We start from the raw sequence: 13959 nt of genomic DNA, 5'->3' as shown, positions 1-13959 counted from the left end.
ACCACATCTCTAGATTAGAGACATATTTGTATAGCAGTACCTTAACAGATGTTTTCTAAATCCAACTGTTTACCCAAGATCCTTACAGATTAAAAAAAAATAATGGAGTTGTAAAGGAGCAGGAATGTATTACTGGAAGCATATATCTTGTTACTGTCCTGTCCTGTAGTCTTTCTTTCAGTCTGTGTCTGCTTTAATGGGATGTCATTAACCCCCCCCCCCCAAACAAAATGAGTAACATGACAGAGTTTTCTGCTATGTCTGTAGGAACTGTGGAGTTAGACTGGCTTCATTCAGTGCTGGTAGCCTTGGCCCTGCTAGACAAGAAGAAAGTCATCAGAGCAAATGTAAAAAGCTAACCATCTCCTTCCATAACCTAATTCTTCAGCACCCTCCTATTATTCCCATAACCTCCTACCTCAACTAACTTTCTGCCCTCTGTTGATTTCAACTACCTTACTATACACTCTAGTTTTCTTTATTCTTTAATATTAGCATCTTTCTCCCCATTCCTCTATCTCTAATCCTGTCCTACTCTCACTCTTACACCCTTACTCTAATGTTATCAATTTCTTTCCCCTTGCCTTCTTATATCTTCCCTACTTTCCTCTTACACCCTACAACTCTATAACTTGGCAACTATTGCTTTCTTAATGTGTCTGAAGATTAGAAACTTTGCTATAATATGTTCGCTAAGCATTGGATATAATGTTTACCCACACTACTATGTCAACTGTATTTGAATTAATTTGTACTAAGTTTATCTTGTGAGCTTTACATATTTTAAATGTGCTAATTTGTAATAAGTGTCCCCTTTGCATTTTCTACACTCTAAATGTGTTTCTTGTGGAGTTTTTCTACCTGGGCCTACACTGACAAAATGGGCCCTGCTTGGCCCAGTGGACAAACCCGGTAAACAAATGCCAATAAAATAAATAAAGTAAAATAAAATAAAATAAACCACCTCGACAATGGAATTATTTCTTGTTTTGCTGAAACACCATGGGGAAAGGAGGAAATTCACATCTCGGCTAAGAATGTTTCTTCCCATCTCTAAGGAGAGCCATAGTTGGGGGTTTGGAATGCATTTCATCCTTAGAAGCAGATTTCCTTACCACAAACAGATTAATTTGACATGGCCGCAGTGGTGCAGCGGTTAGTATTTTCACCTCACAGCAAGAGGTTCTCTGGTTTGATTCTCGGCTGGAGCGCCATCTGTGTAGAGTCTGAAGTTTAAAGACATGCAAATAGGTGCATGAGTGTGTGGGTGTGCCTTCTGTGAAGGTTGGGCTCTGGCCGGGCTGACAAATTGGCACCGTAAAAATCAACTGCCAATCCATAGCGGCCCGGTGACCCGCTGTGGCGACCCCTAACCGGGAAAAGCTGAAAGACTTTTAAATAGATTCATTTGATGTATCTGCTCCCTTCAATTAGGACTATTTAGGCTCAAACAGCTTGAGTCCCCACTAGCCCCCACCCATCGATGTAGCAAGAATCAGCTACTTCAAATTGAGTTGGGATTAACAACTTAAATGTAATCAATTATATTTTGAACAAAAACAAGAAGCTTATTTCTTGATGATCAATGTAATCATTAGAACAGAAAGGAAGAGATATCATATCAAAATAAGTTGCTTCTTATGTTTAACACAGCCCAGAAATTATAAAAACAGAATTAAATGAACATTTTGTGCAAAATGCAATGCATCTGTTGTCATTGTCACCAGCAAAAAAAAAAGTGTTAAAATTCATTACAGCAAAAAAAAAAAAAAAAAGTTTTGAATGTTTTACTTAAAGAACTTGATACAGCAGCACAATTTTAATGGTTGCTATGGGAAATACACATTCTCATTTTTCTTCTCACAGAAATTCCCAAAGGTTTCAAATGATCCAGCTACATTTATAGCTTTCAGCTCTCACATTTACTTTTTTACAGAACCAAAAATATTTAAAAACTGTTTATCAACAATGTTTAACCAACGACTTATTAAATTCAAACTGTTTCATACGTGTGGCAACATCAACTTGCAGCAGCCATCCTAATATCACTTCAGTACTGTTTGTCTTTAATCTTTAAGGAATCCTAGTCATTTTGGGAGAAATATTCTGTCATGCCTTCACAGAGAAGCCATTTTCTGAGTGCAATATTAGACTGTGCTGTATCAATAGCATTTCTCACTCAGGAGGTAACATCTGAGTCACCCAGATTGCAAGTAGCATCTCACTTTCCTATGTTCAAAGTATAGAAAGAACATGGCTTTGTACAAGGAAAGTTCTGTGACTGTTTAATTAACATGTGAAGTTCCATTTTTGCCAACAGCTGTAAAAGAGTTTACCTACCAGGCACAACCTTGAAATCTGTCTCTGGTAAAATGTCTTTGGTACCATGTGTACCCTCCCAGTTTCTAACAATGAATGCTTTGCATTATACATTATGCTTAGGGGACTCACCTGATGATTACTATGATTTTTCTACATAAAGGGAAGCAATTGTCCCATCATTTCCATGCTGAAAAGCTGTGTAGCAAACCCTGCTTCATGGAATCTTACAACTAAATGCAGACAATAGTGATGGGGCATTCAACATGCAAGGAAAATTGCTACTCACCCGATGCACATACATGTTAACAACAGCTGGGAATACAAAGTGAACTATAAAATAAATCAATAGGCTACCTACAAACAAGGCAAGGACAGTTCTCTGGCAGAATCACTCAAAAACATTAATGTCCTCAGGGACAAGCAAGCAACTGGACAGAACTGTATTCCTAAACAGAACAGTCCACAGGGAAACTCATCGAGAGATTTATTTACAACATAACACTGTGCTCGAACTCTGTAATCTTCCCTATACCACCATATGCAAACCTGTATGACAAGTGCATTTTCTTTTCTGGGACTAGAAGCTCCTGTATGCCTTCCCTCATTCACTTTCAATTTAGGTTGTGTTATTTTAGGCAAGAGCAGATACTGCAAACTTAATTTGGATGGCACAAAAACATCAATTCTTCCACTTATTTTGATACAATCACTGTGTCTCAGTCTGTTCCAATACACAGAAAATGCATGACAAAGCAAGAAAGGTCATTTCTATAGCCATATGTAGTTCTCCACTGTCTGTGGCTCAACATGTCGGCCAGTTCCAAAGTTACTGGACTGTTTGCACCAATAATATGAGATATCTGTTCCCTGTGTTCGCGTGGGTTTCCTCTGGGTACTCAGGTTTCCTCCCGCATTCCAAAGACATGCATCTGGAGCATTTCTCCCCGGGCCTCCGCTGAAAACAGGCTCTGTGGAACCTAGACGGACTTTCCCGGTCAACAAATGATAAATAAATAAAAAATAAATAAATATACAGCCAGCTATCTGACACAGAGAGATAAAGTCTTGACTATGACCCATAGACCTGGGTTCAACTAGTGACCCTGCCACTACAGGATCTAGTGTGGCAGATCAGAATGGAGATGGAACTTGCTCAGTTCTCTGTCTGTGAAGGGGGGGTACATCAACTCATGTACTTGAAGAGAGCTGGAATTCATGAAAAATGTGACAACACTAAAATCATTTTTGCAACCAGGCTAGTCCCTTTTCACCTCTGTGTGTATTTGTGTGCATGGGTTGGCTTCTCCTGACATCCTCCCCATACTGTTTTATTCCCATTCTAAGGTCATTTCAGCTTAGAGAAGGAACATACATAATTAAAGCATTTAAATAATGATTGCCTTTTCTCCACTGCCTTTTGACCCTGGAGAAGACTTAATTAGACACCTTTAGGTATTCACACATCACTAATGTAAGTAGCAAATGAACCGTTGCTCAGGAAACACGAACTAGAGCAATACAAAGCCGACGCAACCGAAGATCAGGTAAACAGGGTTTGAGTAAGTCATACTAAACCCAGCTTCTGTCATATCCAAACAAAACTTGCTAAAATCCTAATGAGAACTGTTAGTGCAAACTGCCGGGGCTACTAATGCTTTTCTGTTCCTTATTTAAAAATGTGTCAGCTAAGGCTATTTCTGTTAATAAGGTTTGAACCAAGTGTATACATATTAACTGTACACTACAAACTAGATGGCCAATATAAAAGCAGAGAAGGTACTGGGACAGCATTCTTACAGGAGCTTCTGTTTTATCTGTTCACCAGTGATTATCCTTTAGGAATTGTGTAAGGTTTCCAGTACAACAGTAAACATTTGAAAGAGACGTGCGCTGCTGTGTGACTACCCTTCCACTGTTCCCTTATGGATGGTTTTAGGATATGGATTTTCTACAAGAATATGAAACATATAGATAGGCTGCTACTTATTGATTCTCTATAGCTCTGATGTGTTTTCAGATTTACAGTTATTAGTACTGGCATTATTTTTACTACAAATTGAACAGTACAGTTTCTCAGTAGAAGACCTGAAGATGGAATCGAACACCAGTATGGCTCAGACTGCATGATGCTACAGTATGAAAAAGGCTGCTGGTCATGGACCAGGGGCAGCTGACTACTAAGAAATCTGCTGAACTTATGAGTTATGCCTGCATGCAGAAGCATAGATAATATGAGCATTATTATTACAGGAATCTCCCCTGACAGACCCCCCCCCCCCCCCCACACTACAGCAGGTTTAAGATATGCAGTGAAAACTCTTGTTCTCATAGTTTTTATTTAGTTTTATGGACACAGCTGAGTCTGACTGCAGATGATAAGGCAACTAGCACACTTCATGCTGCACAACACCATGCATCCCATAATGCCAGTACTCCTACTTTCTTAACAAGGATCTTGGTTGCATTGAACAAAACATACTATTTGTAAAATTGCTTTAGTAATTTCTCTTGAGATACTTCACTCAGAAGAAGTAGCAGAACCATAAGGCTCTACCACTTAATTTCCATACAGTTATCTATGGAAAAATGGCACTAACAATGTAATCTGGTACTGTGTTCAAAGTATGTTTCAGTGCTAGTGACGCTACAGCACTAAGAAGATCTGTGGTGTGTCAGTACTAATATAAATGCATTGTAACTCCCAGCATTAGGTTACATCTAAAAAGAGCCCATAGGGTGAACTTTTTGCTTTTCAGTTACTGCACATAATGTAATACCTGATGACAGCATCATATATGTGTATGCACTATATTTACAAACACAACATATGCTTACTCAGAATCTCTCTTTAGCCCCCATAAAGTAAAATAAAGGCATCTGTGACAGTTGCAATGAAAGAATGAATTACTGAAAAATATAAATTAAGAATCTCCACAGTTCTTTGCCTGACCAAATACTGTTGTCTACCATATGCTAGAGAGACAGTATGTAAATGTTTTGATGTCTAAACACGATATTTATTGTATTTGTGCGACACACAGTTTGTATGGTTTGTCTGCCATTAGCATATATTGTGTACTTTCGAAGATGCACTGAACTGAGAAAACAGGAGAACTTTGAAGCATGCTTTAATCTGCAGCTGGTGTTACCAACTGCATTTCTATTCCTTTTAACACCATAATGTGGTAACCTTCAAATATTCATAGCAGCAAGACACACTGCAAAAGAAGAAGGCAGTCATAAAAAAGCAGAACACCACATAGTCATGGCTAGAATCCTAGCATTACTTTATACCAAAATGCTATTCAGTGTAATTGATTTATATTTTTAAATTATAATTTTTTAAACACATAAGTGAACAAGTTTGTCAAAGGACCCCATTTAGCCATGACCTAAGCCAGATGGCATACAAAGTTAAAATCAACAAGCATTAGCAATCCTAACAAGCATTAACCAGCATTATCAATAATTAATAGGACTGCTTATCATCAGTTGAATAGGGTAACAAATCAGACAGTCACAGGGTGATGCATAAAGCAAACTTACAGAACACATAGTGGTACATTAGCGCAGTAACCATACAATTACATATGCACATTGATTAGCAGTTTGTCAATTGGGATTAGCATCATGCCAACGGTGTTCGCAAGACATTCTCCTAAGTAGCTACATCTAGCATTTAGCTAGTTTTAAGACTGCACAGGTATCTGTTTTGATATTAACATTTAAGAGCACACATGAATTGCTCATATTCACCAGTTATACTTTCTGTATTATTGCAACTTTACACAACAACAGATACATGAGCCCCTAGAGTGCATGTGATTTGTGCATGTTGGCCTTATTGTCTGAATGCACCAACAAAGACTTAAAGTAAAATGTCACAGGCATTCAGAAGCCATGTAGCTGAAATACTGGTATGTCCCTCAGGGATGATTTGCATATATTGCATGGGGCTCCACTACAGTAGGTTTAGAATATTATGCAGTGAAACCTCTCATTCTTTTACAGACACAGATGGATAGCCGAGTCTTACTGTAGATGATAAGGTAACTTGTACACTTCACCATGCATCCCTTGAGCTGTGGTTCGTCTCTTCTACATCTTTCCTCTCCTTTATTGCAATCTTACCGTTAGGAAACCTGTTGCACTACAAAACTTAACTGACTATTGCAACTGTCTAGTCACTGCACTGAACCACCATTCAAGAAAATACATTCTGTCATCCATTCACCATGTCTGTCTGAATAAATGTGATCGCTTTCTATAAAAACACATGGCAGCATATCACGAATGCTAGTATGATAAACTAGCATGTTTAAAATGAGCCAAAAAGAAATAGCACAAAGACAAGACAAAGAAAACACACACACACACACACACACACACACACACACACACACACACACACACACACACACACACACACACACACACACACACATATGCACAGAGGGTGTAGATGGCAGCCAATTAAAACACTGTCACATGAGCTTAAGTGCATAAGAGATATAATGGAATCAGTAGCTTGGGATCAAATCACATGATAATGTGACTTTCTGTGACTGAAGGGAAATGGAATTAGACAGCAACTTGTATACTTGTGGTAATGACCTTTAGTCATGTGACAGGATGGAAGATAGTGAGTACCTCACCATAAGTGCAGACCAATGTTACGTAAAGCTGTCACATCTGTTCACACTATTTGTTCATGACTGTGGGCAAGTACATGTCTCGTGTGCAGAAATCAATCTACTGTTGGCCTATGCACATCTGCATGGACTGTACTGGGGACACCTCTCATGGTGACACTACCAAGTTAGGCCATCTGAGTGCTGTTTTGCTGTGTCAGCTGCTGGAATACAAGGCTTTCTGGCTGAGCAAGTAAGCACTTTCATATCTCACTCATCCTTCGGATAAGATGTTAAACTAAAGCCCAATCTGCTTGACTTTGTGGTAGCTCAGCTGGATGTAAAAGTTTTCCAATTAACTGCCTAAATTTCTCATGGTAGTATAAATACTTTCTTGAGTCTCCCCTGAAAAGAGGCCAATAGCCTAGTGGGACTAACCTGGTCAAAAAAAGAATAAATAAAAATAAAAATAAAGAAAAAATAAAATTCCACAATCTCCTCTTCCTGTATTTCATTTTGAAAAGCAGTCTGACACTTTTAATTAACACACCCTGCATGGATTATAAAGGTGTTATATGTTATTAGGAGCATCTGTTTTGCACATGTACACTTCTAGATCAAAGGCAGGTACATCAAGAGTACAACAGATATAAAAATCACCCAAGCATTAGAATAATGATAAATTACCCCAAGCAACTAACAGCCACACTAACACATGGGGAGAAGATCTGTTATAGTCATAAGCTCTACTGGTATAATAATAGAAACTGGGTTAGCTGATGCTTCATGGGGAAAAAAAAGTCTGGTACAGAGTAGACCAACAGCATATGTTCCTAAAATTAAAAGGTTTCTTAAGTGCTTTGCTTTGGAGTGTTTCTTTACCATATAAAAGACTGTGAATACAGTAGTAGACATTTAATAGCATCAGCAGAGCAACCAAGGAAAGGGGTGCTGAATGCTTGGAAGGCAGACGAGAATGCATTATGCTGATGGTTAGGGAGTGCTAATCTACAACTGCTAGCAAAATGGAGGCAGTGCCCTGTAAATAGCCATCTAATCATGGTTAGATGTTCTGGAAGATATTTATCAGTTCTGGGCACAATGATATAAACATTAATTTTGGTGTCCCTAAAATTGAGTGTCACTGGTTAAAACTGCAAATATCTGGAAACTCTGTAGTTGTGATACAGAAAACATTTCTGTTCCATTTCCTATCAGCCATGATTTCAGGTTTCTGGTTCATAAGAACCATGTCAAGTGTTTAACCATATAAATGGTGAGGTGCATGCTTCAAAGTCACATACATTAAATAAAAGTTATTTCACTAATTCACCTGATGAAATGTTGATGGTAAAACATGAATAAACTCTTCTGTACTAAAAGATGATTAGTAAACTAAGCATCAACATATCAGTGGAGAACATATGTAGCAATCCAGAACAGGTATCAAAATGAAGCCATAGCAGATGTTGTTACCAAGAGAAAAATGCATCCTGGAAAGGGTAATGCGTACCTCTCTGTCTTCCAAGGTAATGAGTGGTACTTGGAATGTAATGTAGACACATATGCTTTACAAAATAATGAAAAGTGCTGGGAAAGTCCCTGCTTACCAACTAAAGCTCTCTGTCTTTTAGGAGAATGAAAGAAATTACGATCAAAGCTTGAGTAGGCTAACTCTATAAGGAAGTATACATTTGACTGGCTTGCCTTTTGGATCCTTCCAGTAAACTGGACCTGAATGGATCTAATGGACTAAAGCCACTTATAAAATTTGATAGTGCAAGTTATTTGTACATATGGCTTGATCTCTTTCTTCTAGTCACTTCTACATAGCTGTACTATAGTGCTGTGATCACTCAGGCAACTCTGGTGTACTAATCAGAACAAAGTCTTGGTCATTGATGGATGACGTTCTGAGATTGCTTCTTTCACCTACTAACCTGTGTATATCCTTGAGAAAACTGATGTGGTATTTTGCTACATTTCAGTCTTTTCTTTAGTAAATAGTCCAGCAACTACTCAAAAATGTACATGGCATGTCAGCTGGGCAGCAGAAGTGAGTTGTTTGGAAGTACAACAATGACTATTCAAATAATTTCAGAACATATTTCACCTCTAAATAATAATCATAAGGCAGGAGCATTACAAGTCCATTGTGGTTAGATTAGATTTGATAGTTTAGACCATCACAAATGCCCTTTTTGGGTTTCATATGCTTGTTTCATTATCTTTAACTTTAAAAAGAACTAGCTACAGATTTCACGAGGGAAGCTTGTTGTGTACAAAGAAGGAAACTGCAGCTTGGAGAGGGAGAACAAGCTCTTGTTATTCAAAGTAATTATTAATAAAATGCCTTTTCTTGATGTTCTAGCTGTCTATTAATTGTTTCACTGTCTTCTGCATCCTGCTCTTTCTGCTGCCTGGGTATACTATGCCAAAGTTAGTCTGAGGCAAGACTGCACGACTGTTGGTGCCAAATCCTGTTTAAGAAGAGTGTCTTACCTCAACCTCTGACCCCAGTTCCACCCTGCTTTTATAAACCATTTGAAAGTAGTTTCATTAAATGTGACAAGAAAACAAACCACCTGAGCAGAAGTGCTGCAGAAATGACACGAGGACAGTTACTGTTTGCACCTATAAGCCATAGAAAGACAAGTGAACACCTGAGATGTGCAGTGTCTGACATCAGTAGGAAATGCATGTCACTAGCAAGGAGGTAGCACCAATGATGACATGGCTGTCGGAAAAATGGAGCTCTGTGCCCTGCAGTTATAAAGGAAGAAAGCACAAAAAAATTACAGCTCCCAGTCATCTTCTTGAGGACTGGGATAACTGATTTAGAGATGTCTGCGTTAGAATAGCCAGGAGAAAAACAACAAAAGGTATTTCACCCTTTCAGTCTTTAGTGCTTGTGTACAAAGTTTGTGTGTGTGTACGTGAGTATGTTTGCTGACATACACACGTACCAAATAAGCCTAGACACTGCAATATGGTATAATATATACATTCTGATTGACGCAAACAGGTTTTGACATGCTTTTGGGTGTGAAAGCCATCTGAAAATATGCATTAGAAGTGTATACGTTGGTTTAGTTTGTGTTTACACTATGCTACTTATAACATAAGACAGGAAATACAGACATCAAAAATGCAGCTTGCAGCTTTATGTTATTGTTGCCCATTTCAGCCTAAACTGTGCCTCTGACTATTTCCTAAAACATTTTATATTGACAAGTCGTCAGATAAATAGCAGCAGAGATGAAAAGCAATGGCTATAGAAGGAAATATTTTGACATCTTTATCAGACTCAAGTAGAACAGACAGAGAATTGACAAATATTTCAATCCTGATGATAAACAAATGTACACACCCACTTATTTGGACATAAAATTTCAAAGCAGCAGCTTGTAACCTGCATCCTCCTAGATTTGTAGATGCTGAAATCTTTAATTCTTTGCTTTGCGGATACTGTGTCCAAAGCCTTTAAAAATGTTCCTTATGTTTAGTTTCTCTATAACGGTACTCAACATGCTTATGTAAAGCGTAAATATATAAATAACCAGCTGCACTTACCAGAAGCTGATTGGAGGCTCTCCAAGCTCCAGTACCTAGACAGTGTTGTCCTCATCCCACCAACATAGCCACTGCCGTCCAGCTCTGAGCTCGAGGAGAGCCCTGAGCTACCACTGCTACTGCAGCTGCCAATGCTTTGTAGCCCACTTGCTGAACTGACACATTGTTGGGTCCTCATGCAGGCAAGCTGAGAAAAGATCTGATAGTCCACAGTGTTGCACGAATCAGTACTTTGTTTTTTTCTTCGTCTGACTGTACACCAGGGTTCTACCTGCTTCTGCTGTCTAGTGACTGAGAGGATGTCTGCTCTTCCCTGCTTGCCGGCTACCCAGCAGAATCTGACGACATGGGGGTCCATTAGGGGGGTATCCACCGTCTCACATGCACACAGTCATGCACATCTGTTACAGAGAAAACAGCTACATCTAACAGAGTGCACTCAGCCCTCACAGAAGAAACTGCATGCAGAGCAGGCAGCAGTAATGTGAGAAACAGCTACAGGTCCAGCCAGTGCATAGCCCAGCCCTCGCATGTCATCAAAAGAGCATTTCACTTGCTAATATTGATTACACACTCCAGAGAACACACGTTTATTAAAGAGCAATTATGCTTGTAAACATAATTCACCATAGAAGTAGGATGTTGATAGGTGGGTGCTGGTGTTTGGAAGAGGGGGGGTACTAGTATTTCCTTTTTGGTTACTCTTTTTATTTCAAGTTTCAAAAATACCAAAAATCTCATATAAATGCTAATGTATTTGGCAAAGAGTTAGTCATATGTTTTGCACTGTTATTTTCATGATGTATAAGAGTAAAATTATTTCATTTTCATTATGGAAATTTTGCAAAGTGAAGTTATTTTTGTGCTGAAGTTCACTGTGGCACACACCTCATGCATGCTGTTTTTTTATATTATGTTATGTTTAAACTGATTTAATTTTACTCTTTAAAATAATGTGTAGCTTTCTTTCTTAACAAAGATGCGACTGTGAACATTTGTGTCTGGCCTTTAGCAGCAGTAACAGAAAAACTGTAGCCCTGGGCTTGCTGATAGCAGAGTAATGCTAGACTTTGGTGTAATATAGTGACATACACAGTAACATAATCCACTCTGCACATGAAGGAAGAAACTAGCAAGCTGCATCCATATGGCGTGTTTTGTTTTGAAATTACTTTGACACACTTTATTCAGCCTATCTTTTTATTCAGCCTATCTAGAGTCCCCTTCCAACAGCTGCAATTCTCATTCATACAATGACTTTTGACAGGCTCCTGATGTGAGAATGAAAAATCAGTATTCATAAGGGACCTAACTCTAAAGAATTTGCTCTTGGTGTAAGCCTGCTATACAGATAGGCCTTACACAGGAGTATCACTTACACCGATGACAAGTGTTTTGGAACCTGGTTTGAGGTTTGGTCACTGAAGCAGGAATGGTCGTATTTTATATTGATTATTGTTTTGTCAATAGTTAAAAGTGAATTATAGTACAGTAAATTTGTAGAATATCAATAGTCAATGGTGTTAAGGAAGTTTCTCCTTCACCCCACCATTGTATGATCCTGGAGTTAGTTTGCATTAATTAGCAAGGATATTGTTGTACAGGCAGTCTTGTTGAGTGATATGATGGACATGTAGAAAAACTTTAAAGGTATGATCAAAATGTCTATGACATGCCAAGAGAAAACAAAATGCTGAATTTGTCTGTTGCTAGTCAAGCAAGAGAGCAACTGCAAAAACTATAAAGGGACTTGTGCACTGATGTTAAATTTGTTCTCAGCTTCATAAAATGTAGCTGTAAAATATTTATAAAAAAAAAACAAAAAAAAAAAAAACAAATATAGGTGTTCTGCAATATAAATTGTCATGGAAGTAACTCTGTGGATGACCATAATGAAGGTGCAATATTTAACAACAAACTGGAGTTTTGCAACATAATTCCTTGTGTGCTATGTATGGTTAGCAAGACTGGACACTGTAACATAAAACACAAAATGACAGTTGGTGGGACACTCCTGAGTCACAGAACAATTAAAATAGATGTTAGATACAGAATTGGACTACAGCCTGGTTCCCAAGTTCAAATCTTGGCTGTGGTTGCAGAGTATGTACATTCTCCCTACATTCATGAGGGTCTTTGTCTGGGTACTTTGCTTTTCTGCAAGAAAACAAAGAATTAATGTAGGTACATTCATTTTCCTCCAAAATACACGATACATGTTGACTCTGTGAGTGAGTTTCTGTGTCTGTGTGCACACACAAATGTATGTGCCTCATATGATAGGCTGATGCCCCATCTGGGAAAGGTTTCTCTGTTTGGTACCTAATGAGTACAGAGATATGCTCTGGCTCCTCAGGACCCTGAATTGTGATTAAGCCGGTAATCAGTAAATGAATGAGAATCGCTATAACAAGTCCTTAACAGACCTGAAGATGGTACCAAAGTGTGGTGCCAAAAGTTGTTACATAAGACTGCAAATGAGCCGTTCTTTAGGGTGAACAAAAAAAGCAATAGAGTCCGATGTTTTGTGGCATAAAAGTGGCACCATTCATTGGCAATATATGCCAGAAAGGATTCAGGATCTCATCAAAGCAGATGACCATAGTCCTACATGACAACTGGATGTCCATACCAAAAATTTCTCATACCCATACAGCAGACGGACTGATCAGGCAATGTGGCTTTGGTCTAGTAGGAATTCTGAGATGCTCTGCTGAATGCCTATCCCATGAATGGATAAGAACCGAAAAGTCTAATAATGATAATTTCACGGTGAAGCATTACTTGTGATATACACTGCAAGATTAAACTTCTTTGTTTATTGCATTACTGTATTACTTATAAACTTAGGAGTAACTTTTTTCATACATATACTAGAAATAACTTGGTAATGATATATATTGAGGTTTTATTTTGAGCAGCTATGGGAAGATTTTGATACATTTACTTCTTCTAAGTGCATTTACTATCTAATGATGTAGAGGTTTGTTAGTGACATGCACACACATGCTCACACACACAAACACACACACACACACACACACACACACACACACACACACACACACACACACACACACACACACACACACACATATATTGTGACATTGCAACTGCTAACATCACCACTGACAGACATCATGGCGCTGAGCTGCAGGTAGGGTTGCCTTTTAATAAAGAGCACCTGACAAGGTCAAAAAACAAGATACTAATGGGAATTAGCAAACTTTGGAGCTATATGAGAGTCAGTGACTGTCTAAAGTCTGACTTCAGATTCCGTTTTCTTGAGCTAAGGAAGGAAGCTAAGTGGAGTCTCTAGGGAGAGACAAGGGTAGTCAAAAGGTGTCCCTGTAAAAATAAGGTTAGAGTGTGTTCCGTAAACCACAAGGGGTGAAAACCGTTACATTGCATTATGCAGACTGGTAAAGGGTTG

At 38.5% G+C, this 13959-nt stretch overlaps 1 protein-coding gene across 2 annotated transcripts in view; it reads right to left on the bottom strand.

Annotated features, from left to right (window-relative positions):
- ARHGEF4 (Rho guanine nucleotide exchange factor 4) overlaps positions 1 to 13959 on the bottom strand; it is a 1506374-nt gene that overhangs the window by 917773 nt on the left and 574642 nt on the right. The window contains exon 1 of one of the 2 annotated variants that reach the window (XM_044070171.1): positions 10527 to 10952. The exons of the other annotated variant lie outside the window; for it this stretch is intronic. Coding sequence (XP_043926106.1) covers positions 10527 to 10884 — 358 coding nt within the window. The 5' untranslated portion in view covers positions 10885 to 10952. Of the gene's footprint in view, positions 1 to 10526; positions 10953 to 13959 lie in introns of those variants that run through there. 2 annotated transcript variants of the gene reach the window in all.

The sequence above is a fragment of the Protopterus annectens genome, chromosome 4.part1 (assembly GCF_019279795.1).
Source record: "Protopterus annectens isolate FY-2018-M chromosome 4.part1, PAN1.0, whole genome shotgun sequence".
In the NCBI taxonomy this organism is placed as follows: domain Eukaryota; kingdom Metazoa; phylum Chordata; order Ceratodontiformes; family Protopteridae; genus Protopterus; species Protopterus annectens.
Note: the sequence above shows the minus strand (reverse complement) of the source record. Positions and strands in the feature narration are given on the sequence as shown.